This window comes from Engystomops pustulosus, chromosome 8 (genome assembly GCF_040894005.1).
Source record: "Engystomops pustulosus chromosome 8, aEngPut4.maternal, whole genome shotgun sequence".
Lineage (NCBI taxonomy): Eukaryota > Metazoa > Chordata > Amphibia > Anura > Leptodactylidae > Engystomops > Engystomops pustulosus.
In genome coordinates this window covers 7,563,296-7,587,491 of record NC_092418.1, presented here as the reverse complement: position 1 = coordinate 7,587,491, position 24,196 = coordinate 7,563,296, and the positions used below count along the sequence as shown (strand labels likewise).

The window sequence follows — 24,196 nt, the reverse complement described above, 5'->3', positions numbered from 1 at the left end:
AGACTGGCCCAGAGTCTGGAGACGAGGATGAGGGGGCAGGTCCTGGATCTGCCCCTGAAGCATCAGAGGTGCGGGAGATGGACACCACAATATGTCTAAAAAGGGGGTGTTCATTTCCCGAGGGTGGTGGTAAGATGGGTAAAAAGAAAGCCGTCTAACTCAATCACTCATGATGGCGGCACCCACTCCGTTGACGCTGGCGTCCATTAATGTCGCCAGCATTAAGTCTGATGCGGCTAGATTTGCGGCCTTTGATTTTCTCGGCCGAGTTGCAGGAGACCAGGCTGCCAGATTTGGCGGCCGTGTTTAAAGCTAAGAGGGAATGGAGACACGGGCCTTCCTATTGGTCTCTTGCGGCCGAGCCGTATAGCGGAGTGGCGGTACTTTTTACCGCACCGGTAGAATGCAGACGAGTTATTGAGTTAGAAATGGGGAGGTGCCTGATCCTGGATGTCCTCATGAAGGGACAAGAACTTCGCCTAATTAACATCTATGGTCCCCAGTCCAAGTGGGACAGGAAGTGTCTCTTTATGAGGATCTACCTTTTTACAAGTCGGCAGGTGGTCTTTGGAGGGGACTTCAATGCTGTCACGAGGTCCCAGGATAGGGGAGGTTCCAGAGACAAGCTGACTTATGATAGCGTCGCTCTTAATAGCATAGCTAGTGAGGCTCGCCTGGTGGATGTCCACATCCGGCACACCCCAGGCCACGCGGGGTTCACCTATTATAGGGGTAGCTGCAGGTCTAGAATAGACAGGTTTTATTTAAAGGAGGAAGCCATCTCTTCAGCAGTGTCCGTTGTTGAGGTGGAGTTCTCCGACCACTGTCTAATTTTGTTTTCTCTGAATGTTACAGAGACCCCCCGGATGGGAAGAGGCTACTGGAAGCTCAATTCGTCTCTCCTGGAGGAAGCGGAGATCAGACAATCCTTTGAGGACTTTCTTCAGAGCCAGGTACCATTGCTGGGCTTTTGTAGCAGTAAGTCAGAGTGGTGGGAGATGCTCAAGAAAAGGGTGGCGAGATTCTTCCGCCAGCTCTCGAGCCTCAGGAGCCTGGACAGGTACCGCCTGTATCAGGGCCTGAGGAGGAAACTCGAGCATCTCGTCTCGACTGGAGGTAGTCGTGAGGACATCTCCAGAGTGAAATCCTTGCTGAAGAGGTGTCAGTACGATAGACACGCATCTTTGGTTTTTGAGAGGGATTACGGGAAATACCGCTCGCCCGACCCTTACAGAAACTGCAAGATGTCAGTGAATGGTAAAGTTGTCACAGGACTGGTTGACAGTACGGGATCCCTGAAAAGGTCCAGATCAGGGATTCTGGAGGTCGTCAGATCCTTCTACTCGCACCTCTTGGGCAGGAAGGATCTAGATCGGGATGTGATGTCGGCTTTCCTGGCTGAAACTGTCCCTGAGCCAGGAGTAGACCCCTCTCTTGATATTTTGACAGAGATGATCAGGGAAGAGGAAGTCAGGCTGGCGATTGAAGGGCTCGCCCTCAAGAAATCGCCAGGTCCGGATGGCTTAACATCTGAGTTTTATAAGACCTTTAAGGACGCCTTGGTTCCCCTCTTGACTGAGGTATTCAATGAGTGTCTTTCCTCGGTCGCTCTGCCGAAGTCAATGAGGAGGTCAGCCCTGATCATCCTGTCAAAGGGTAAGGACCGATCTCGTATTGAGAACTGGCGTCCCATAGCGCTTCTCAATACGGACAGAAAGGTTTTGGCAAAGGTGCTGTTTAATCGGCTGGTACAGTTTGCGCCCCGGCTCCTTTCGGGGACCCAGCACTGCTCTGTTCCAGGCCGCAGTACATTTAGTGCTGTGCTTTGTGTCCGGGAGGCAGTGGAGCAGGGCAGGGCTGGTAACTGGAAGGGGTACTTGCTGTCCTTGGATCAGGCAAAAGCATTTGATCGGGTTAACCACGAGTACCTCTGGTCTGTCCTTCTGAGGTATGGCCTGCCGGGGGAGTTTGTCAATTGGCTAAAGGTTTTGTATGCAGGGGCAGAGAGTTTCCCGCTTGTGAACGGTTGGATTGGCCGCTCTTTTGAGGTCGGGTCTGGTGTTCGCCAGGGTTGTCCTCTGAGCCCACTTTTATACGTGTTCGCGATTGACCCATTCCTTAGGAGGGTTGATCGTGGGCCGTTGGTGGGAGTCGGGATGGATCGGGCAGCACCGGAAGCCACTCTTAGAGTGGTAGCGTATGCCGATGATGTCACTGTTTTCGTGTCCTCGGGAGGGGAGGCGCAATGGGTGATGTCAGAGGTTGACCGCTACTCAGAGGCTTCTGGGTCCAAGATCAACCGGGATAAGTGTGAGAGTCTCTGGCTGGGAGAGGGGGATCCAGGCTTTGATCTCCCGGACACTCTTCCAGGGCCCCAGGACTCTGCCAAAGTTCTCGGCATCGAATTTGGCCAGGGGGATTACCCCATGCAAAACTGGGACGGCAGGCTTAAGATCGCCGCTCAGAGGGTGGACCAGTGGAAGGGTTGGTCTTTGACCCTCAGAGAAAGGGTTCACCTGATTAAAACTTACCTGCTCCCGTTGTTGATTTATCTGGGCAGTGTGTGCATGTTGCCAGAGCCCCTCTGGACTCGGGTCTACAGTCTGTTCTTCCAGCTGTTATGGGGGAATAGGCTGAACCTTATCAAGAGGGAGGTTACTTACCGCACGAGGAGACAAGGAGGGTTGTGTATGGTCAACCCTGTGGTGTTCCTAGTGAATACCTTTCTTAAGATCAATGTTGCAAACCTCTGGAAAGAGAGGGCTCCTCCGTGGGTATACTCCTGCAGGGGATGGTTTCGGCCTTTCTTCCAGGAATGGGAGACAGGAGGGCAAGTGAAGGATCTCCGTACACCGCATGGGCATCTTCCGGCTTACGCTACCCCGGTTCTGAAGGTGATTCGCCGGTGGGGTCTGGGAATGTGGGAGATCAGGACCTTGTCGAGGAAAATCCTTGACAAAAGGGTTCTGTTGACCCATTTCCAGAAGCCTCTGGCCCTCAGGGATTGCCCAAGTCGGGATCTTGGGGTGGGTTTGAGTTTATTGAATTCCATCAGGATCCCCTTGAAGTTTTGGGACGTGACTTGGCGCTGCTTCCATGGAAAGCTGTGTGTGAGGGACAATCTGAAGTGTAGGAGCTCTGAGGAAAGGGGTTGTCCCCGGGAGGAGTGCGGTGGCCTGCTGGAGAGCATGGACCACTTCCTGCTTCAGTGCCCCTTTAACACAGAGGTGTACAACCGGGTGGGCGCTTCCATCCATTGGCCCGGGTTGGCCGGTCTCTCCTATGCGGAGTGGGCCTATGGAGCATTCAGAGGCCTGGGTGGCCGGGACCGATGCACGTTATTCCTAGTCAGTCTAGTGGTCAGGTACCACACGTGGAACGCACGGTGTTTAGTATCGACGCAGCGTAAAATCCTCCCGCTGGATGAGGTGGTTAGGAACATTCTGGGTGACCTGGTGAAGGTGCGCTCTCTGGAGTATGAGAGGCTGGGCACGGGGAGGGCCTCTCTCCTTTGGAGGGGGTTCTCCTTTAGTGTCCCTTAGTCTGTCATCTCCGCTCCTGGTGTTGGGCTGATGCTGCACAGTAGATTTTTGTTTTGTATCTGAGCAAGAAGTGATGTAGGGCTTGCAGGCGCCGAACCTGGGCTTTATGTGGTTTGTATTTATGTTGTTCAGGTTTTATTTGTATTCTGTTTTCTTTATGTTATGTTGTAATCAGCGTATATATTGTATATATTGTATATAGTGGGGTTTGGGACATAGTGTTAGGTTGGGAGGGGGGTGATGGTGGCGGGATTTTGGGATTTATGAACTGACCTTGGACTCTATGACCCTGGGCACTGGTCTGGACTACTTAACGCAAACTTTGGACGTTAGACCAGTGTCTGGGGGGAAGGGGAGGGTGCGGGCGAGGGATCTAGTTTAGTGTAGTGTTATGTGTATTATGTGTTTGTTATTATATATTTATATTTATTAAAAAAAAAAAAAAAAAATGGGTGTGGGATGTGATCTGTGTGGGGTGGTTTGTTATTAGAGGGTGTGGGGTGGGTTTATGTATATTTATAGTCATTTATGTTTATTTGTGGGTGTGGCTTGTCTTATTGTTTATTGGTTTGGTTGAGGATGTGACAATCGGTTGGGTGGGGGTTGTGATATTTGGTGTTTATTTATTTTTGGTGTATTGTAAGTTATTGTTTTTGCTAGGAGTGAATGTGGCTGGACCAGCAGGTAAGACATTGTATATATTTTGTATATATTATATTTTATGTTTGGTTTGTATTGTTATGTTTTTTTATTTTTATATAAAATAAAAGATCTACAGGATGAGTAATGCCATGTATGTATGTATGCAGAATAGTGAGTGCAGCTCTGGAGGATAGTACATGATGAGTGTAGGGTGGTCTGTTATTGGTGGGTGGAGGATGTGTTTATGTTCATTTATGTTAATGATGTCTTAGGTGTGAATGAGGCTGGACCAGCAGGTGAGTTGTTGTAAATATTTTGTATATAATGTTTGTTTTATGTTTTGTGTTTTTGTTATGTTTTATGTTATATATTTTAATAAAAGATCTACAGGATGAGTACCTTGGTCAGTACAGGATAAGTAAAGTCATGTATGTATGCGGAATAGTGAGCGCAGCTCTGGAGGATGACTACATATAGGTTTGTACACGGATAATGTTATTACATCTTGAATGTATCTTTTATGTATCCTGGGTAGGTGTAGAGAAGTTGCAGGTAGGTGGGCGCCACCTTGTGGTCTGCTGTGGTCACTGCAGTCAGTTACATCAATGCTGGGGCCACAGAATGATAATATGGGAAGTATTTAGATAAGATGAGAGAATCCTTTATTATTCCCACAGGAGGGACTTTCACAGCGAATACAGGACAAACAATGACAGGACAATGACAGGACAATGACAGGACAATGACAGGACAATGACAGGACAATGACAGGACAATAGAATGAGGGATAAATGGACTCAGGGGATGAATTTGGGGAATAAGTAAAAAATATAACTGGGGGTAGGGGAGATCTATTGACGACGTCTGCGGTTTGTCGGGTCGGGTTCTCGGTTCGGCTGTTGTCTGTATCATTTGGGTTCTAGGTTCGGCTATTGTCTCTATCATTTGGGTTCTAGGTTCGGCTGTTGTCCCTATCATTTGGGTTCTAGGTTCGGCTGTTGTCTGTATCATTTGGGTTCTAGGTTCGGCTGTTGTCTGTATCATTTGGGTTCTAGGTTCGGCTATTGTCTCTATCATTTGGGTTCTAGGTTCCACTGTTGTCCCTATCATTTGGGTTCTAGGTTCGGCTGTTGTCCCTATCATTTGGGTTCTAGGTTCGGCTGTTGTCCCTATCATTTGGGTTCTAGGTTCGGCTGTTGTCCCTATCATTGGGTTCTTGGTTCGGCTGTTGTCTCTATCATTTGGACCCTTCCTTGCAGTGGGTGCAGCCCGGGTTGAGTCCCCAGTGGAATCCGATGCTGTGAATAACGGATGAGTAGCGGCCGCTCACGTAGCGCAGGACGGTGCCCTCGTACAGGGGGAAATCATTGAAGCAGCTCCCCGAGGGCTGCCCGAACTTCAGGATCCTCCCCCGACTGGTGACAAAGATCAGCTCATTGACATAGGAGGCCACCTTCCCCGACACCTGGGTGATGTTCTCCCCCCGCAGCAGGAGGATCTCTAGGGGCTTTCCTGATGTGTCCCCGTAATAGGGTCCCCAGGTGCCGCCATACTGGAACTGGATCCTGCAGAGGACAAGAACAGCAGTCTATGAGACCAGAGAGACGCTCTGCAGTGAGGATACTGAGAAGAGATGCTCTGCAGTGAGGAAACTGAGAAGAGATGCTCTGCAGTGAGGATACGTAGAAGAGATGCTCTGCAGTGTGGATACTGAACAGAGATGCTCTGCAGTGAGGATACTGAGAAGAGATGCTCTGCAGTGAGGATACTGAGAAGAGATGCTCTGCAGTGAGGATACTGAGAAGAGACGCTCTGCAGTGAGGATACTGAGAAGAGATGCTCTGCAGTGAGGATACTGAGAAGAGATGCTCTGCAGTGAGGAAACTGAGAAGAGATGCTCTGCAGTGAGGAAGCTGAGAAGAAACGCTCTGCAGTGAGGATACTGAGAAGAGATGCTCTGCAGTGAGGAAACTGAGAAGAGATGCTCTGCAGTGAGGAAACTGAGAAGAGACGCTCTGCAGTGAGGAAACTGAGAAGAGATGCTCTGCAGTGAGGATACTGAGAAGAGATGCTCTGCAGTGAGGAAACTGAGAAGAGATGCTCTGCAGTGAGGATACTGAGAAGAGATGCTCTGCAGTGAGGAAGCTGAGAAGAAACGCTCTGCAGTGAGGATACTGAGAAGAGATGCTCTGCAGTGAGGATACTGAGAAGAGATGCTCTGCAGTGAGGATACTGAGAAGAGATGCTCTGCAGTGAGGAAACTGAGAAGAGGTGCTCTGCAGTGAGGATAGTGAGAAGAGATGATCTGCAGTGAGGATACTGAGAAGAGATGCTCTGCAGCAAGGAAACTGAGAAGAGACGCTCTGCAGTGAGGATACTAAGAAGAGATGCTCTGCAGTGAAGAAACTGAGAAGAGACGCTCTGCAGTGAGGAAACTGGGAAGAGATGCTCTGCAGTGAGGAAACTGAGAAGAGATGCTCTGCAGTGAGGATACTGAGAAGAGATGCTCTGCAGTGAAGAAACTGAGAAGAGACGCTCTGCAGTGAGGAAACTGAGAAGAGATGCTCTGCAGTGAGGAAACTGAGAAGAGACGCTCTGCAGTGAGGATACTGAGAAGAGATGCTCTGCAGTGAAGAAACTGAGAAGAGACGCTCTGCAGTGAGGAAACTGAGAAGAGATGCTCTGCAGTGAGGAAACTGAGAAGAGATGCTCTGCAGTGAGGATACTGAGAAGAGATGCTCTGCAGTGAGGATACTGAGAAGAGACGCTCTGCAGTGAGGATACTGAGAAGAGATGCTCTGCAGTGAAGAAACTGAGAAGAGACGCTCTGCAGTGAGGAAACTGAGAAGAGATGCTCTGCAGTGAGGAAACTGAGAAGAGATGCTCTGCAGTGAGGATACTGAGAAGAGATGCTCTGCAGTGAAGAAACTGAGAAGAGACGCTCTGCAGTGAGGAAACTGAGAAGAGATGCTCTGCAGTGAGGAAACTGAGAAGAGACGCTCTGCAGTGAGGATACTGAGAAGAGATGCTCTGCAGTGAAGAAACTGAGAAGAGACGCTCTGCAGTGAGGAAACTGAGAAGAGATGCTCTGCAGTGAGGAAACTGAGAAGAGATGCTCTGCAGTGAGGATACTGAGAAGAGATGCTCTGCAGTGAGGATACTGAGAAGAGACGCTCTGCAGTGAGGATACTGAGAAGAGATGCTCTGCAGTGAAGAAACTGAGAAGAGACGCTCTGCAGTGAGGAAACTGAGAAGAGATGCTCTGCAGTGAGGAAACTGAGAAGAGATGCTCTGCAGTGAGGATACTGAGAAGAGATGCTCTGCAGTGAGGAAACTGAGATGAGACGCTCTGCAGTGAGGAAACTGAGAAGAGATGCTCTGCAGTGAGGAAACTGAGAAGAGATGCTCTGCAGTGAGGATACTGAGAAGAGATGTTCTGCAGTGAGGATAATGAGAAGAGACGCTCTGCAGTGAGGATACTGAGAAGAGACGCTCTGCAGTGAGGATACTGAGAAGAGATGCTCTGCAGTGAGGAAACTGAGAAGAGATGCTCTGCAGTGAGGATACTGAGAAGAGATGCTCTGCAGTGAGGATACTGAGAAGAGATGCTCTGCAGTGAGGATACTGAGAAGAGACGCTCTGCAGTGAGGATAGTGAGAAGAGATGCTCTGCAGTGAGAAAACTGAGAAGAGATCCTCTGCAGTGAGGATACTGAGAAGAGACGCTCTGCAGTGAGGATACTGAGAAGAGATGCTCTGCAGTGAGGAAACTGAGAAGAGATGCTCTGCAGTGAGGATACTGAGAAGAGACGCTTTGCAGTGAGGATACTGAGAAGAGATGCTCTGCAGTGAGGATACTGAGACGAGATGCTCTGCAGTAAGGATAGTGAGAAGAGATGCTCTGCAGTGAGGATAGTGAGAAGAGATGCTCTGCAGTGAGAAAACTGAGAAGAGATGCTCTGCAGTGAGGATACTGAGAAGAGATGCTCTGCAGTGAAGATACTGAGAAGAGACGCTCTGCAGTGAGGATAGTGAGAAGAGACGCTCTGCAGTGAAAAAACTGAGAAGAGATCCTCTGCAGTGAAGATACTGAGAAGAGACGCTCTGCAGTGAGGAAACTGAGAAGAGATGCTCTGCAGTGAGGATACTGAGAAGAGATGCTCTGCAGTGAGGATACTGAGAAGAGACGCTCTGCAGTGAGGATACTGAGAAGAGATGCTCTGCAGTGAGGATACTGAGAAGAGATGCTCTGCAGTGAGGATACTGAGACGAGATGCTCTGCAGTGAGGATAGTGAGAAGAGATGCTCTGCAGTGAGAAAACTGAGAAGAGATGCTCTGCAGTGAAGATACTGAGAGGAGATGCTCTGCAGTGAGGATACTGAGACGAGATGCTCTGCAGTGAGGATAGTGAGAAGAGATGCTCTGCAGTGAGAAAACTGAGAAGAGATGCTCTGCAGTGAAGATACTGAGACGAGATGCTCTGCAGTGAGGATAGTGAGAAGAGATGCTCTGCAGTGAGAAAACTGAGAAGAGATGCTCTGCAGTGAAGATAATGAGAAGAGACGCTCTGCAGTGAGGATACTGAGAAGAGACGCTCTGCAGTGAGGATACTGAGAAGAGACGCTCTGCAGTGAGGATACTGAGAAGAGATGCTCTGCAGTGAGGATACTGAGAAGAGATGCTCTGCAGAGAGGAAACTGAGAAGAGATGCTCTGCAGTGAGGAAACTGAGAAGAGATGCTCTGCAGTGAGGATACTGAGAAGAGATGCTCTGCCGTGAGAATACTGAGAAGAGATGCTCTGCAGTGAGGATACTGAGAGGAGATACTCTGCAGCAAGGAAACTGAGAAGAGACGCTCTGCAGTGAGGATACTGAGAAGAGATGCTCTGCAGTGAAGAAACTGAGAAGAGACGCTCTGCAGTGAGGAAACTGAGAAGAGATGCTCTGCAGTGAGGATACTGAGAAGAGACGCTCTGCAGTGAGGATACATAGAAGAGATGCTCTGCAGTGAAGAAACTGAGAAGAGACGCTCTGCAGTGAGGAAACTGAGAAGAGATGATCTGCAGTGAGGAAACTGAGAAGAGACGCTCTGCAGTGAGGATACTGAGAAGAGATGCTCTGCAGTGAGGAAACTGAGAAGAGACGCTCTGCAGTGAGGAAACTGAGAAGAGACGCTCTGCAGTGAGGAAACTGAGAAGAGACGCTCTGCAGTGAGGATACTGAGAAGAGATGCTCTGCAGTGAGGAAACTGAGAAGAGATGCTCTGCAGTGAGGAAACTGAGAAGAGATGCTCTGCAGTGAGGAAACTGAGAAGAGATGCTCTGCAGTGAGGATACTGAGAAGAGACGTTCTGCAGTGAGGATAATGAGAAGAGACGCTCTGCAGTGAGGATACTGAGAAGAGACGCTCTGCAGTGAGGAAACTGAGAAGAGATGCTCTGCAGGGAGGAAACTGAGAAGAGATGCTCTGCAGTGAGGATACTGAGAAGAGATGCTCTGCAGTGAGGATACTGAGAAGAGACGCTCTGCAGTGAGGATACTGAGAAGAGACGCTCTGCAGTGAGGATACTGAGAAGAGATGCTCTGCAGTGAGGAAACTGAGAAGAGATGCTCTGCAGTGAGGAAACTGAGAAGAGATGCTCTGCCGTGAGAATACTGAGAAGAGATGCTCTGCAGTGAGGATACTGAGAGGAGATACTCTGCAGCAAGGAAACTGAGAAGAGACGCTCTGCAGTGAGGATACTGAGAAGAGATGCTCTGCAGTGAAGAAACTGAGAAGAGACGCTCTGCAGTGAGGAAACTGAGAAGAGATGCTCTGCAGTGAGGATACTGAGAAGAGACGCTCTGCAGTGAGGATACATAGAAGAGATGCTCTGCAGTGAAGAAACTGAGAAGAGACGCTCTGCAGTGAGGAAACTGAGAAGAGATGATCTGCAGTGAGGAAACTGAGAAGAGACGCTCTGCAGTGAGGATACTGAGAAGAGATGCTCTGCAGTGAGGAAACTGAGAAGAGACGCTCTGCAGTGAGGAAACTGAGAAGAGATGCTCTGCAGTGAGGAAACTGAGAAGAGATGCTCTGCAGTGAGGATACTGAGAAGAGACGTTCTGCAGTGAGGATAATGAGAAGAGACGCTCTGCAGTGAGGATACTGAGAAGAGACGCTCTGCAGTGAGGAAACTGAGAAGAGATGCTCTGCAGGGAGGAAACGGAGAAGAGATGCTCTGCAGTGAGGATACTGAGAAGAGATGCTCTGCAGTGAGGATACTGAGAAGAGATGCTCTGCAGTGAGGATACTGAGAAGAGACGCTCTGCAGTGAGGATACTGAGAAGAGATGCTCTGCAGTGAGGAAACTGAGAAGAGATGCTCTGCAGTGAGGATACTGAGAAGAGACGCTCTGCAGTGAGGAAACTGAGAAGAGATGCTCTGCAGGGAGGAAACGGAGAAGAGATGCTCTGCAGTGAGGATACTGAGAAGAGATGCTCTGCAGTGAGGATACTGAGAAGAGATGCTCTGCAGTGAGGATACTGAGAAGAGACGCTCTGCAGTGAGGATACTGAGAAGAGATGCTCTGCAGTGAGGAAACTGAGAAGAGACGCTCTGCAGTGAGAAAACTGAGAAGAGATGCTCTGCATTGAAGATACTGAGAAGAGACGCTCTGCAGTGAGGATACTGAGAAGAGATGCTCTGCAGTGAGGAAACTGAGAAGAGATGCTCTGCAGTGAGGAAACTGAGAAGAGATGCTCTGCAGTCTCCTCCCTCCTGTGCAGTCTCTCCCCTCCTGTGCAGTCTCCTCTCTCCTGTGCAGTCTCTTCCCTTCTGTACAGTCTCCTCTCTCCCCTCTGCAGTCTCTTCCCTCCTGTGCAGTCTCCTGCCTCCTGTGTAGTCTCTTCCCTCCTGTGCAGTCTCCTCTCTCCTTTGCAGTCTCCTCCCTCCTGTGCAGTCTTTTCCTTCCTGTGCAGTCTCCTCTCTCTTGTGCAGTCTCCTCCCTACTGTGCAGTCTCCTCCCTCCTGTGCAGTCACCTCCCTCCTGTGCAGTCTCCTCCCTCCTGTGCAGTCTCTTCTTTCCTGTGCAGTCTCTTCTCTCCTGTGCAGTCTCCTCCCTCCTGTGCAGTCTTCTCTCTCCTGTGCAGTCTCCTCTCTCCTTTGCAGTCTCCTCCCTGCTGTGCAGTCTCTTCCCTCCTGTGCAGTCTCCTCTCTCTTGTGCAGTCTCCTCCCTCCTGTGCAGTCTCTTCCTTCCTGTGCAGTCTATTTCCTCCTGTGCAGTCTCCTCTCTCTTGTGCAGTCACCTCCCTCCTGTGCAGTCTCTTCCCTCCTATGCAGCCTCCTCCCTCCTGTGCAGTCTATTCCCTCCTGTGCAGTCTCCTCTCTCTTGTGCAGTCACCTCCCTCCTGTGCAGTCTCTTCCCTCCTATGCAGCCTCCTCCCTCCTGTACAGTCTCCTCCTTCCTGTGCAGCCTCTTCCCTCCTGTGCAGCCTCTTCCATCCTGTGCAGTCTTCTTTCCTCCTGTGCAGTCTCTTCTCTCCTGTGCAGTCTCCTCCCTCCAGTGCAGTCGCCTCTCTCCTGTGCAGTCTCCTCCGTCCTGTGCAGTCTCCTCCTTCCTGTGCAGTCCCCTCCCTCCTGTGCAGTCCCCTCCCTCCTGTGCAGTCCCCTCCCACCTGTGCAGTCTCCTCCCTCCTGTGCAGTCTCTTCCCTCCTGTGCAGTCTCTTCCTCCTGTGCAGTCTCCTCCCTCCTGTGCAGTCTCCTCTTTCCTGTGCAGTCTCCTCCCTCCTGTGCAGTCTCCTCCCTCCTGTGCAGTCCCCTCTCTCCTTTGCAGTCTCTTCCCTACTGTGCAGTCTCTTCCCTCCTGTGCAGTCTCCTCTCTCTTGTGCAGTCTCCTCCCTCCTGTGCAGTCTCTTCCTTCCTGTGCAGTCTATTCCCTCCTGTGCAGTCTCCTCTCTTTTGTGCAGTCACCTCCCTCCTGTGCAGTCTCTTCCCTCCTATGCAGCCTCCTCCCTCCTGTGCAGTCTCCTCCTTCCTGTGCAGCCTCTTCCCTCCTGTGCAGTCTCCTCCCTCCTGTGCAGTCTCCTCCCTCCTGTGCAGTCCCCTCCCTCCTGTGCAGTCCCCTCCAACCTGTGCAGTCTCCTCCCTCATCTGCAGTCTCCTCTCTCCTGTGCAGTCTCTTCCCTCCTGTGCCATCTCCTCTCTCCTTTGCAGTCTCCTCCCTCCTGTGCAGTCTCCTCTCTCCTTTGCAGTCTCCTCCCTCCTGTGCAGTCTCTTCCCTCCTGTGCAGTCTCCTCTCTCTTGTGCAGTCTCCTCCCTCCTGTGCAGTCTCTTCCTTCCTGTGCAGTCTATTCCCTCCTGTGCAGTCTCCTCTCTCTTGTGCAGTCACCTCCCTCCTGTGCAGTCTCTTCCCTCCTATGCAGCCTCCTCCCTCCTGTGCAGTCTCCTTCCCTCCTGTGCAGTCTCTTCTCTCCTGTGCAGTCTCCTCCCTCCAGTGCAGTCTCCTCTCTCCTGTGCAGTCTCCTCCTTCCTGTGCAGTCCCCTCCCTCCTGTGCAGTCCCCTCCCTCCTGTGCAGTCCCCTCCCACCTGTGCAGTCTCCTCCCTCCTGTGCAGTCTCTTCCCTCCTGTGCAGCCTCTTCCCTCCTGTGCAGTCTCCTCTCTCCTATGCAGTCTTCTCCCCCCTCCTGTGCAGTCCCCTCCCTCCTGTGCAGTCTCCTCCCTCCTGTGCAGTCTCCTCCCTCCTGTGCAGTCTCCTCTCTCCTATCTACAGTCTCTTCCCTCCTGTGAAGTCTCTTCCTCCTGTGCAGTCTCCTCCCTCCTGTGCAGTCTCCTCTCTCCTCTCTGCAGTCTCCTCCCTCCTGTGCAGTCTTTTCTCTCCTCTCTGCAGTCTCTTCCCTCCTGTGCAGTCTCTTCTCTCCTGTGCAGTCTCCTCTCTGCAGTCTCCTCCCTCCTGTGCAGTCTCCTCCCTCCTGTGCAGTCTCCTCTCTCCTCTCTGCAGTCTCCTCCCTCCTGTGCAGTCTCCTCGCTCCTGTGCAGTCTCCTCTCTCCTCTCTGCAGTCTCCTCCCTCCTGTGCAGTCTCCTTTCTCCTCTCTGCAGTCTCTTCCCTCCTGTGCAGTCTCTTCCCTCCTGTGCAGTCTCCTCTCTCCTCTCTGCAGTCTCTTCCCTCCTGTGCAGTCTCCTCTCTCCTGTGCAGTCTCCTCCCTCCTGTGCCGTCTCCTCTCTCCTTTGCAGTCTCCTCCCTCCTGTGCAGTCTCTTCCCTCCTGTGCAGTCTCCTCTCTCTTGTGCAGTCCCCTCCCTCCTGTGCAGTCTCTTCCTTCCTGTGCAGTCTATTCCCTCCTGTGCAGTCTCCTCTCTCTTGTGCAGTCACCTCCCTCCTGTGCAGTCTCTTCCCTCCTATGCAGCCTCCTCCCTCCTGTGCAGTCTCCTTCCCTCCTGTGCAGTCTCTTCTCTCCTGTGCAGTCTCCTCCCTCCAGTGCAGTCTCCTCTCTCCTGTGCAGTCTCCTCCTTCCTGTGCAGTCCCCTCCCTCCTGTGCAGTCCCCTCCCTCCTGTGCAGTCCCCTCCCACCTGTGCAGTCTCCTCCCTCCTGTGCAGTCTCTTCCCTCCTGTGCAGTCTCTTCCCTCCTGTGCAGCCTCTTCCCTCCTGTGCAGTCTCCTCTCTCCTATGCAGTCCCCTCCCCCCTCCTGTGCAGTCCCCTCCCTCCTGTGCAGTCTCCTCCCTCCTGTGCAGTCTCCTCCCTCCTGTGCAGTCTCCTCTCTCCTATCTACAGTCTCTTCCCTCCTGTGAAGTCTCTTCCTCCTGTGCAGTCTCCTCCCTCCTGTGCAGTCTCCTCTCTCCTCTCTGCAGTCTCCTCCCTCCTGTGCAGTCTTTTCTCTCCTCTCTGCAGTCTCTTCCCTCCTGTGCAGTCTCTTCTCTCCTGTGCAGTCTCCTCTCTGCAGTCTCCTCCCTATTGTGCAGTCTCCTCCCTCCTGTGCAGTCTCCTCTCTCCTCTCTGCAGTCTCCTCCCTCCTGTGCAGTCTCCTCGCTCCTGTGCAGTCTCCTCTCTCCTCTCTGCAGTCTCCTCCCTCCTGTGCAGTCTCCTTTCTCCTCTCTGCAGTCTCTTCCCTCCTGTGCAGTCTCTTCCCTCCTGTGCAGTCTCCTCTCTCCTCTCTGCAGTCTCTTCCCTCCTGTGCAGTCTCTTCCCTCCTGTGCAGTCCCCTCTCTCCTCTCTGCAGTCTCTTCCCTCCTGTGCAGTCTCCTCTCTCCTCTCTGCAGTCTCTTCCCTCCTGTGCAGTCTCTTCCCTCCTGTGCAGTCTCCTCTCTCCTCTCTGCAGTCTCTTCCCTCCTGTGCAGCCTCTTCCCTCCTGTGCAGTCTCTTCTCTCCTGTGCAGTCTCCTCTCTGCAGTCTCCTCCCTCCTGTGCAGTCTCCTCCCTCCTGTGCAGTCTCCTCTCTCCTCTCTGCAGTCTCCTCCCTCCTGTGCAGTCTCCTCGCTCCTGTGCAGTCTCCTCTCTCCTCTCTGCAGTCTCCTCCCTCCTGTGCAGTCTCCTTTCTCCTCTCTGCAGTCTCTTCCCTCCTGTGCAGTCTCTTCCCTCCTGTGCAGTCTCCTCTCTCCTCTCTGCAGTCTCTTCCCTCCTGTGCAGTCTCTTCCCTCCTGTGCAGTCCCCTCTCTCCTCTCTGCAGTCTCTTCCCTCCTGTGCAGTCTCCTCTCTCCTCTCTGCAGTCTCTTCCCTCCTGTGCAGTCTCTTCCCTCCTGTGCAGTCTCCTCTCTCCTCTCTGCAGTCTCTTCCCTCCTGTGCAGCCTCTTCCCTCCTGTGCAGTCTCCTCTCTCCTGTGCAGCCTCTTCCCTCCTGTGCAGTCTCTTCCCTCCTGTGCAGTCTCCTCCCTCCTGTGCAGTCTCTTCCCTCCTGTGCAGTCCTTGCTCTCTCACCCTCTGATGTGGTTGTAGTCCTCCCGCACTCGCAGTCCTGTTATGGGACCATTCAGCTGCTCGGATGAGAATGAGAACGCGCTGCCCCCTCCTGCGCCGTATTCCCCCACAAAGGAAGACATGCGCGACTGCACTGCAGGGAGAGGAGAGAGAGCCGGACCTGTGATATCATATTATATCATACACATGTACATACAGCGGATGTGTAATAACACTCACCACTAGAGCCCCCCGAGGAGCCCATGAGCAGACACAGACATAGCAGAGCCAACATTGTGCAGGGAGCGCAGAGCAAAGCTGGGGGAGTCACTGGACCACACCTAGAACTGGAAAGACACCAAGAACAAGACATCAATTAGAGCCCCCCATTATTATACATCACTGAGAGCCCCCCATTATTATACATCACTGAGAGCCCCCCATTATTATACATCACTGAGAGCCCCACGTTATTATACATCACTGAGAGCCCCCCATTATTATACATCACTGAGAGCCCCCCATTATTATACATCACTGAGAGCCCCCCATTATTATACATCACTGAGAGCCCCACGTTATTATACATCACTGAGAGCCCCCCCATTATTATACATCACTGAGTGCCCCCATTATTATACATCACTGAGACCCCCCCATTATTATACATCACTGAGAGCCCCCCATTATTATACATCACTGAGACCCCCCCATTATTATACATCACTGAGACTCACCCCATTATTATACATCACTGAGAGCCCCCCCCATTATTATACATCACTGAGAGCCCCCATTATTATACAACACTGAGAGCCTCCCATTATTATACATCACTGAGACCCCCCCCCATTATTATACATCACTGAGAGCCCCCCATTATTATACATCACTGAGAGCCCCCCATTATTATACATCACTGAGAGCCTCCCCATTATTATACATCACTGAGAGCCTCCCCATTATTATACATCACTGAGAGCCCCCATTATTATACAACACTGAGAGCCTCCCATTATTATACATCACTGAGACCCCCCCCCATTATTATACATCACTGAGAGCCCCCCATTATTATACATCACTGAGAGCCCCCCATTATTATACATCACTGAGAGCCTCCCCATTATTATACATCACTGAGAGCCCCCATTATTATACAACACTGAGAGCCTCCCATTATTATACATCACTGAGAGCCCCCCCCATTATTATACATCACTGAGAGCCCCCCATTATTATACATCACTGAGAGCCCCCCATTATTATACATCACTGAGAGCCTCCCCATAATTATACATCACTGAGAGCCCCCCATTATTATACATCACTGAGAGCCCCCCATTATTATACAACACTGAGAGCCCCCCATTATTATACATAACTGAGAGCCCCCCATTATTATACATCACGGAGAGACCCCCATTATTATACATCACTGAGAGCACCCATTATTATACATCACTGAGAGCCCCCCATTATTATACATCACTGAGAGCCCCCCATTATTATACATCACTGAGAGCCCCCCATTATTATACATCACTGAGAGCCCCCCATTATTATACATCACTGAGAGCCCCCCATTATACATCACTAAGAGCCCCCATTATTATACATCACTGAGAGCCTCCCCATTATTATACATCACTGAAAGCCCCCCATTATTATACATCACTGAGAGCCCCCCATTATTATACATCACTGAGATTTCCCCCATTATTTAACATCACTGAGAGCCCCCCATTATTATACATCACTGAGAGCCCCCCATTATTATACATCACTGAGAGCCCCCCATTATTACACATCACTGAGAGCCCCCCATTATTTAACATCACTGAGAGCCCCCCATTATTATACATCACTGAAAGCCTCTCATTATTATACATTGCACAGAGACCCCCATTATTATACATCACTAAGAGCCCCCCCATTATTATACATCACTGAGAGCCCCCCATTATTATGCATCACTGAGAGCCCCCTATTATAATACATCACTTAGAGACCCCCATTATTACACATCACTGAGAGCCCCCCATTATTATGCATCACTGAGAGCCCCCATTATTATACATCACTGAGAGCCCCCCAGTATTATACATCACTGAGAGCCCCCCATTATACATCACTAAGAGCCCCCATTATTATACATCACTGAGAGCCCCCCATTATTATACATCACTGAGAGCCCCCCATTATTATACATCACTGAGACTCACCCCATTATTTTACATCACGGAGAGCCCCCCATTATTATACATCACTGAGAGCCTCCCCATTATTATACATCACTGAGAGCCCCCCATTATTACACATCACTGAGAGTCCCCCCCATTATTATATATCACTGAGAGCCCCCCCATTATACATCACTAAGAGTTCCCCATTATTATACATCACTGAGAGTTCCCCCATTATTATACATCACTGAGAGTTCCCCCATTATTATACATCACTGAGAGCCCCCCATTATTATACATCACTGAGATTTCCCCCATTATTATACATCACTGAGAGCCCCCCATTATTATGCATCACTGAGAGCCCCCCATTATAATACATCACTTAGAGCCCCCATTATTATACATCACTGAGAGCCCCCCATTATTATGCATCACTGAGAGACCCCCATTATAATACATCACTGAGAGCCCTCATTATTATACATCACTGAGAGCCCCCCATTATTATACATCACTGAGAGCCCCCCATTATTATACATTGCACAGAGACCCCCATTATTATACATCACTAAGAGCCCCCCCATTATTATACATCACTGAGAGCCCCCCATTATTATGCATCACTGAGAGCCCCCCATTATAATACATCACTTAGAGCCCCCATTATTATACATCACTGAGAGCCCCCCATTATTATGCATCACTGAGAGACCCCCATTATAATACATCACTGAGAGCCCTCATTATTATACATCACTGAGAGCCCCCCATTATTATACATCACTGAGAGCCCCCCATTATTATACATTGCACAGAGACCTCCATTATTATACATCACTAAGAGCCCTCCCATTATTATACATCACTGAGAGACCCCCATTATTATACATCACTGAGAGCCCCCCATTATTATACATCACTGAGAGCCCTCATTATTATACATCACTGAGAGCCCCCCATTATTATACATCACTGAGAGCCCCCCATTATTATACATCACTGAGAGCCCCCCATTATTATACATTGCACAGAGACCTCCATTATTATACATCACTAAGAGCCCCCCCATTATTATACATCACTGAGAGCCCCCCATTATTATGCATCACTGAGAGCCCCCATTATTATACATCACTGAGAGCCCCCCAGTATTATACATCACTGAGAGCCCCCCATTATACATCACTAAGAGCCCCCATTATTATACATCACTGAGAGCCCCCCATTATTATACATCACTGAGAGCCCCCCATTATTATACATCACTGAGACTCACCCCATTATTTTACATCACGGAGAGCCCCCCATTATTATACATCACTGAGAGCCTCCCCATTATTATACATCACTGAGAGCCCCCCATTATTACACATCACTGAGAGTCCCCCCCATTATTATATATCACTGAGAGCCCCCCCATTATACATCACTGAGAGTTCCCCATTATTATACATCACTGAGAGTTCCCCCATTATTATACATCACTGAGAGTTCCCCCATTATTATACATCACTGAGAGCCCCCCATTATTATACATCACTGAGATTTCCCCCATTATTATACATCACTGAGAGCCCCCCATTATTATGCATCACTGAGAGCCCCCCATTATAATACATCACTTAGAGCCCCCATTATTATACATCACTGAGAGCCCCCCATTATTATGCATCACTGAGAGACCCCCATTATAATACATCACTGAGAGCCCTCATTATTATACATCACTGAGAGCCCCCCATTATTATACATCACTGAGAGCCCCCCATTATTATACATTGCACAGAGACCCCCATTATTATACATCACTAAGAGCCCCCCCATTATTATACATCACTGAGAGCCCCCCATTATTATGCATCACTGAGAGCCCCCCATTATAATACATCACTTAGAGCCCCCATTATTATACATCACTGAGAGCCCCCCATTATTATGCATCACTGAGAGCCCCCCATTATAATACATCACTGAGAGCCCTCATTATTATACATCACTGAGAGCCCCCCATTATTATACATCACTGAGAGCCCCCCATTATTATACATTGCACAGAGACCTCCATTATTATACATCACTAAGAGCCCCCCCATTATTATACATCACTGAGAGACCCCCATTATTATACATCACTGAGAGCCCCCCATTATTATACATCACTGAGAGCCCTCATTATTATACATCACTGAGAGCCCCCCATTATTATACATCACTGAGAGCCCCCCATTATTATACATCACTGAGAGCCCCCCATTATTATACATTGCACAGAGACCTCCATTATTATACATCACTAAGAGCCCCCCCATTATTATACATCACTGAGAAACCCCCATTATTATGCATCACTGAGAGACCCCCATTATAATACATCACTGAGAGCCCCCCATTATTATACATCACTGAGAGCCCTCATTATTATACATCACTGAGAGCCCCCCATTATTATACATCACTGAGAGCCCCCCATTATTATACATCACTGAGAGCCCCCCATTATTATACATCACTGAGAGCCCTCATTATTATACATCACTGAGAGCCCCCCATTATTATACATCACTGAGAGCCCCCCATTATTATACATCACTGAGAGACCCCCATTATTATACATTGCACAGAGACCCCCATTATTATACATTGCGCAGAGACCCCCATTATTATACATTGCGCAGAGACCCCCCGTTATTATACATCACAGCCCCCCGTTATTATACATCACAGCCCCCCATTATTATACATCACAGCCCCCCATTATTATACATCGCGCAGAGACCCCCCATTATTATACATTGCGCAGAGACCCCCCATTATTATACATCACAGACCCCCATTATTATATTACAGGGGTCCTTTGCTCCCTCTATAACATGTCCTCATGGTGACAGCCACTTACCTGGGGTCAGTCTGCAGGTCTGTGCCTGTCACTCCCATCATCCATATATATAGGTAAAGGATCCTATGGCACCCACTCACCATATGTCGCCCTCATATATCACATTGATGTCACTTTAACCCCATCACTGCCTGTACCCTGAACACTATGCTGTGACATCTGCGGGGAGCTGAGCAGCGCCCACAGGGTTAAGGTGATTTGGAGAGACGAAGGGCAGAGAGATAAGATGTGACCCTGCCCTGCTGTGTACACTGTGAGCCCGCACCCTGTGCCCCCAACACCTGGCAGCCAGCGGGGTATAACATATATAACATATACAGGGAATCTAGTGCCACAGCCTGACATGTAAACCGCTCCAACACGTCTCTGAGGGCGGTTACACACATGTATACAATATTCAAGCCAAACACACACACACACATATATATATCCCCCCTGCACACTATACTACATATAGATATATACCAGCAATGACTATACTGCCCATAAAAATATATAACATCAATGACTATACCACAAATAAATGTATACCAGCAGTGACTATACTGGCCATATAAATATTTACCAGCAGTGAATATGGCACATATAAATATATACCAGCAGTGAATATGCCACATATAAATATATACTAGCAGTGAATATGCCCCATATAATTATATAACAGCAGTGGCTATACCACTTATAAATATATACCAGCAGTGAATATACCACAAATAAATATGTAACTGCAGTGAATATGCCACATATAAATATATACCAGCAGTGGCTATACTGTACATATAAATATATACCAGCAGTGGCTATGCCACATATAAATATGTACCTGCAGTGAATATGCCACATATAAATATATACCAGCAGTGGCTATACTGTACATATAAATATATACCAGCAGTGAATATACCACAAATAAATATGTACCTGCAGTGAATATGCCACATATAAATATATACCCGCAGTGGCTATACTGTACATATAAATATATACCAGCAGTGACTACACCACATATAAATATATACCAGCAGGGAATATACCACATATACATATATACCAGCAGTGAATATGCCACATATAAATATATACCATCAGTGGCTATACTGTACATATACATATATAACAGCAGTGGCTATACCACATATAAATATTTCCTAACAGTGACTATAACACATATAAATATATACCAGCAGTGACTATACCACGTATAAATATATACCAGCAGTGACTATACCACATATAACTATATATCAGCAGTGACTATACCACATATAAATATAAAACTATACTATATATAAATATATATATACCAGCAGGGACTGTAGTATACATAACCACAAAGCAGCAATAACTATACTCCACACAAGGAGCCATCTGGCAGACATCACTTTCTGTATAGGTCAGCTCTGATTATCAGCACAGCAAAAGCCTCCGCCAACCATTACGTAGCACAGCAACTGCCTCAGTAATAAGCAGTGTATGGAGTATAGCAGCCCCCTAATTAATATATTGTTCAGCAGCCCCTCCCCCCTCATAAATAAGGGGAGGACTGATGAATTCTGCATTAGAATGTTATTTGGGGCCTAAAACAAAATGAACACATGACTTACCTCCAGTAACTTCTTCCTGTATGGGACACAGGTGCAATACACGCCCCCTACATCTCTGGGGATCACACCACCTAGTTCTTACAAATCTCTGGGGGGCACACAGCTCGGTGGTTACAGAACTCTGGGGGGCACACAGCTCGGTGGTTACAGATCTCTGGGGGGCACACAGCTTGGTGGTTACAGATCTCTGGGGGGCACACAGCTTGGTGGTTACAGATCTCTGGGGGGCACACAGCTCGGTGGTTACAGATCTCTGGGGGGCACACAGCTTGGTGGTTACAGATCTCTGGGGGGCACACAGCTTGGTGGTTACAGATCTCTGGGGGGCACACAGCTTGGTGGTTACAGATCTCTGGGGGGCACACAGCTTGGTGGTTACAGATATCTGGGGGGCACACAGCTCGGTGGTTACAGATCTCTGGGGGCACACAGCTTGGTGGTTACAGATCTCTGGGGAGAACACAGCTCGGTGGTTACAGATCTCTGGGGGGCACACAGCTCAGTGGTTACAGATCTCTGGGGGGCACACAGCTCGGTGGTTACAGATCTCTGGGGGACACACAGCTTGGTGGTTACAGATCTCTGGGGGGCACACAGCTCAGTGGTTACAGATCTCTGAGGGGCACACAGCTCGGTGGTTACAGATCTCTAGGGGGCAAACAGCTCAGTGGCTACAGATCTCTGGGGGGCACACAGCTTGGTGGTTACAAATCTCTGGGGGGCACACACCCTGGTGGTTACAGATCTCTGGGGGGCACACAGCTTGGTGGTTACAGATCTCTGGGGGGCACACAGCTTGGTGGTTACAGATCTCTGGGGGGCACACAGCTTGGTGGTTACAGATCTCTGGGGGGCACACAGCTTGGTGGTTACAGATCTCTGGGGGGCACACAGCTCGGTGGTTACAGATCTCTGGGGGGCACACAGCTCGGTGGTTACAGATCTCTGGGGGGCACACAGCTTGGTGGTTACAGATCTCTGGGGGGCACACAGATTAGTGGTTACCGATCTCTGGGGGGCACACAGCTCGGTGGTTACAGATCTCTGGGGGCACACAGCTCGGTGGTTACAGATCTCTGGGGGGCACACAGCTTGGTGGTTACAGATCTCTGGGGGACACACAGCTCGGTGGTTACAGATCTCTGGGGGGCACACAGCTTGGTGGTTACAGATCTCTGGGGGGCACACAGATTAGTGGTTACCGATCTCTGGGGGGCACACAGCTCGGTGGTTACAGATCTCTGGGGGCACACAGCTCGGTGGTTACAGATCTCTGGGGGGCACACAGCTTGGTGGTTACAGATCTCTGGGGGACACACAGCTCGGTGGTTACAGATCTCTGGGGGGCACACAGCTTGGTGGTTACAGATCTCTGGGGGACACACAGCTCGGTGGTTACAGATCTCTGGGGGGCACACACCCTGGTGGTTACAGATCTCTGGGGGGCACACAGCTCGGTGGTTACAGATCTCTGGGGGGCACACAGCTCGGTGGTTACAGATCTCTGGGGGGCACACAGCTTGGTGGTTACAGATCTCTGGGGAGCACACAGCTTGGTGGTTACAGATCTCTGGGGAGCACACAGCTTGGTGGTTACAGATCTCTGAGGGGCACACAGCTTGGTGGTTACAGATCTCTGGGGGGCACACAGCTTGGTGGTTACAGATCTCTGGGGGGCACACAGCTTGGTGGTTACAGATCTCTGGGGGGCACACAGCTCGGTGGTTACAGATCTCTGGGGAGCACACAGCTCGGTGGTTACAGATCTCTGGGGGCACACAGCTCGGTGGTTACAGATCTCTGGGGGGCACACAGCTCGGTGGTTACAGATCTCTGAGGGGCACACAGCTCGGTGGTTACAGATCTCTGGGGGCACACAGCTTGGTGGTTACAGATCTCTGGGGGGCACACAGCTCAGTGGTTACAGATCTCTGGGGGGCACACAGCTTGGTGGTTACAGATCTCTGGGGGGCACACAGCTTGGTGGTTACAAATCTCTGGGGGCACACAGCTTGGTTGTTACAGATCTCTGAGGGGCACATAGCTCAGTGGCTACAGATCTCTGGGGGGCACACAGCTTGGTGGTTACAGATCTCTGGGGGGCACACAGCTTGGTGGTTACAGATCTCTGGGGGGCTCACAGATTGGTGGTTACAGATCTCTGGGGGGCACACAGCTCGGTGGTTACAGATCTCTGGGGGGCACACAGCTCGGTGGTTACAGATCTCTGGGGGGCACACAGCTTGGTGGTTACAGATCTCTGAAAGGGCACACAGCTTGGTGGTTACAGATCTCTGGGGGGCACACAGCTTGGTGGTTACAGATCTCTGGGGGCACACAGCTTGGTGGTTACAGATCTCTGAGGGGCACACAGCTCAGTGGCTACAGATCTCTGGGGGGCACACAGCTTGGTGGTTACAGATCTCTGGGGAGCACACAGCTTGGTGGTTACAGA

The 24,196-nt window shown here is 49.9% G+C and overlaps 1 protein-coding gene across 1 annotated transcript; it reads right to left on the bottom strand.

Moving 5' to 3' along the window:
- Positions 1 to 4,823: 4,823 nt before the first annotated feature.
- On the bottom strand, positions 4,824 to 20,190 carry LOC140075866 (zymogen granule membrane protein 16-like). Its single transcript, XM_072122240.1, has 4 exons — positions 20,138 to 20,190; positions 15,293 to 15,399; positions 15,074 to 15,206; positions 4,824 to 5,749 (listed from the first exon to the last, which is right to left on the bottom strand). The coding sequence occupies exons 1-4, from the start codon at positions 20,176 to 20,178 to the stop codon at positions 5,422 to 5,424; spliced, it is 609 nt and encodes a 202-aa protein (XP_071978341.1). The 5' UTR covers positions 20,179 to 20,190; the 3' UTR covers positions 4,824 to 5,421.
- Positions 20,191 to 24,196: the final 4,006 nt, after the last annotated feature.

Coding starts and splice junctions, on each gene's coding strand:
- LOC140075866 (XM_072122240.1), bottom strand. CDS start 20,178: ATGATGGGAGTGACAGGCACAGACCTGCAGACTGACCCCAG. Junction 15,400..20,137: donor GACCTGCAGACTGACCCCAG/GTAAGTGGCTGT, acceptor GTGTCTTTCCAG/TTCTAGGTGTGGTCCAGTGA. Junction 5,750..15,073: donor GACTACAACCACATCAGAGG/GTGAGAGAGCAA, acceptor TGTCCTCTGCAG/GATCCAGTTCCAGTATGGCG.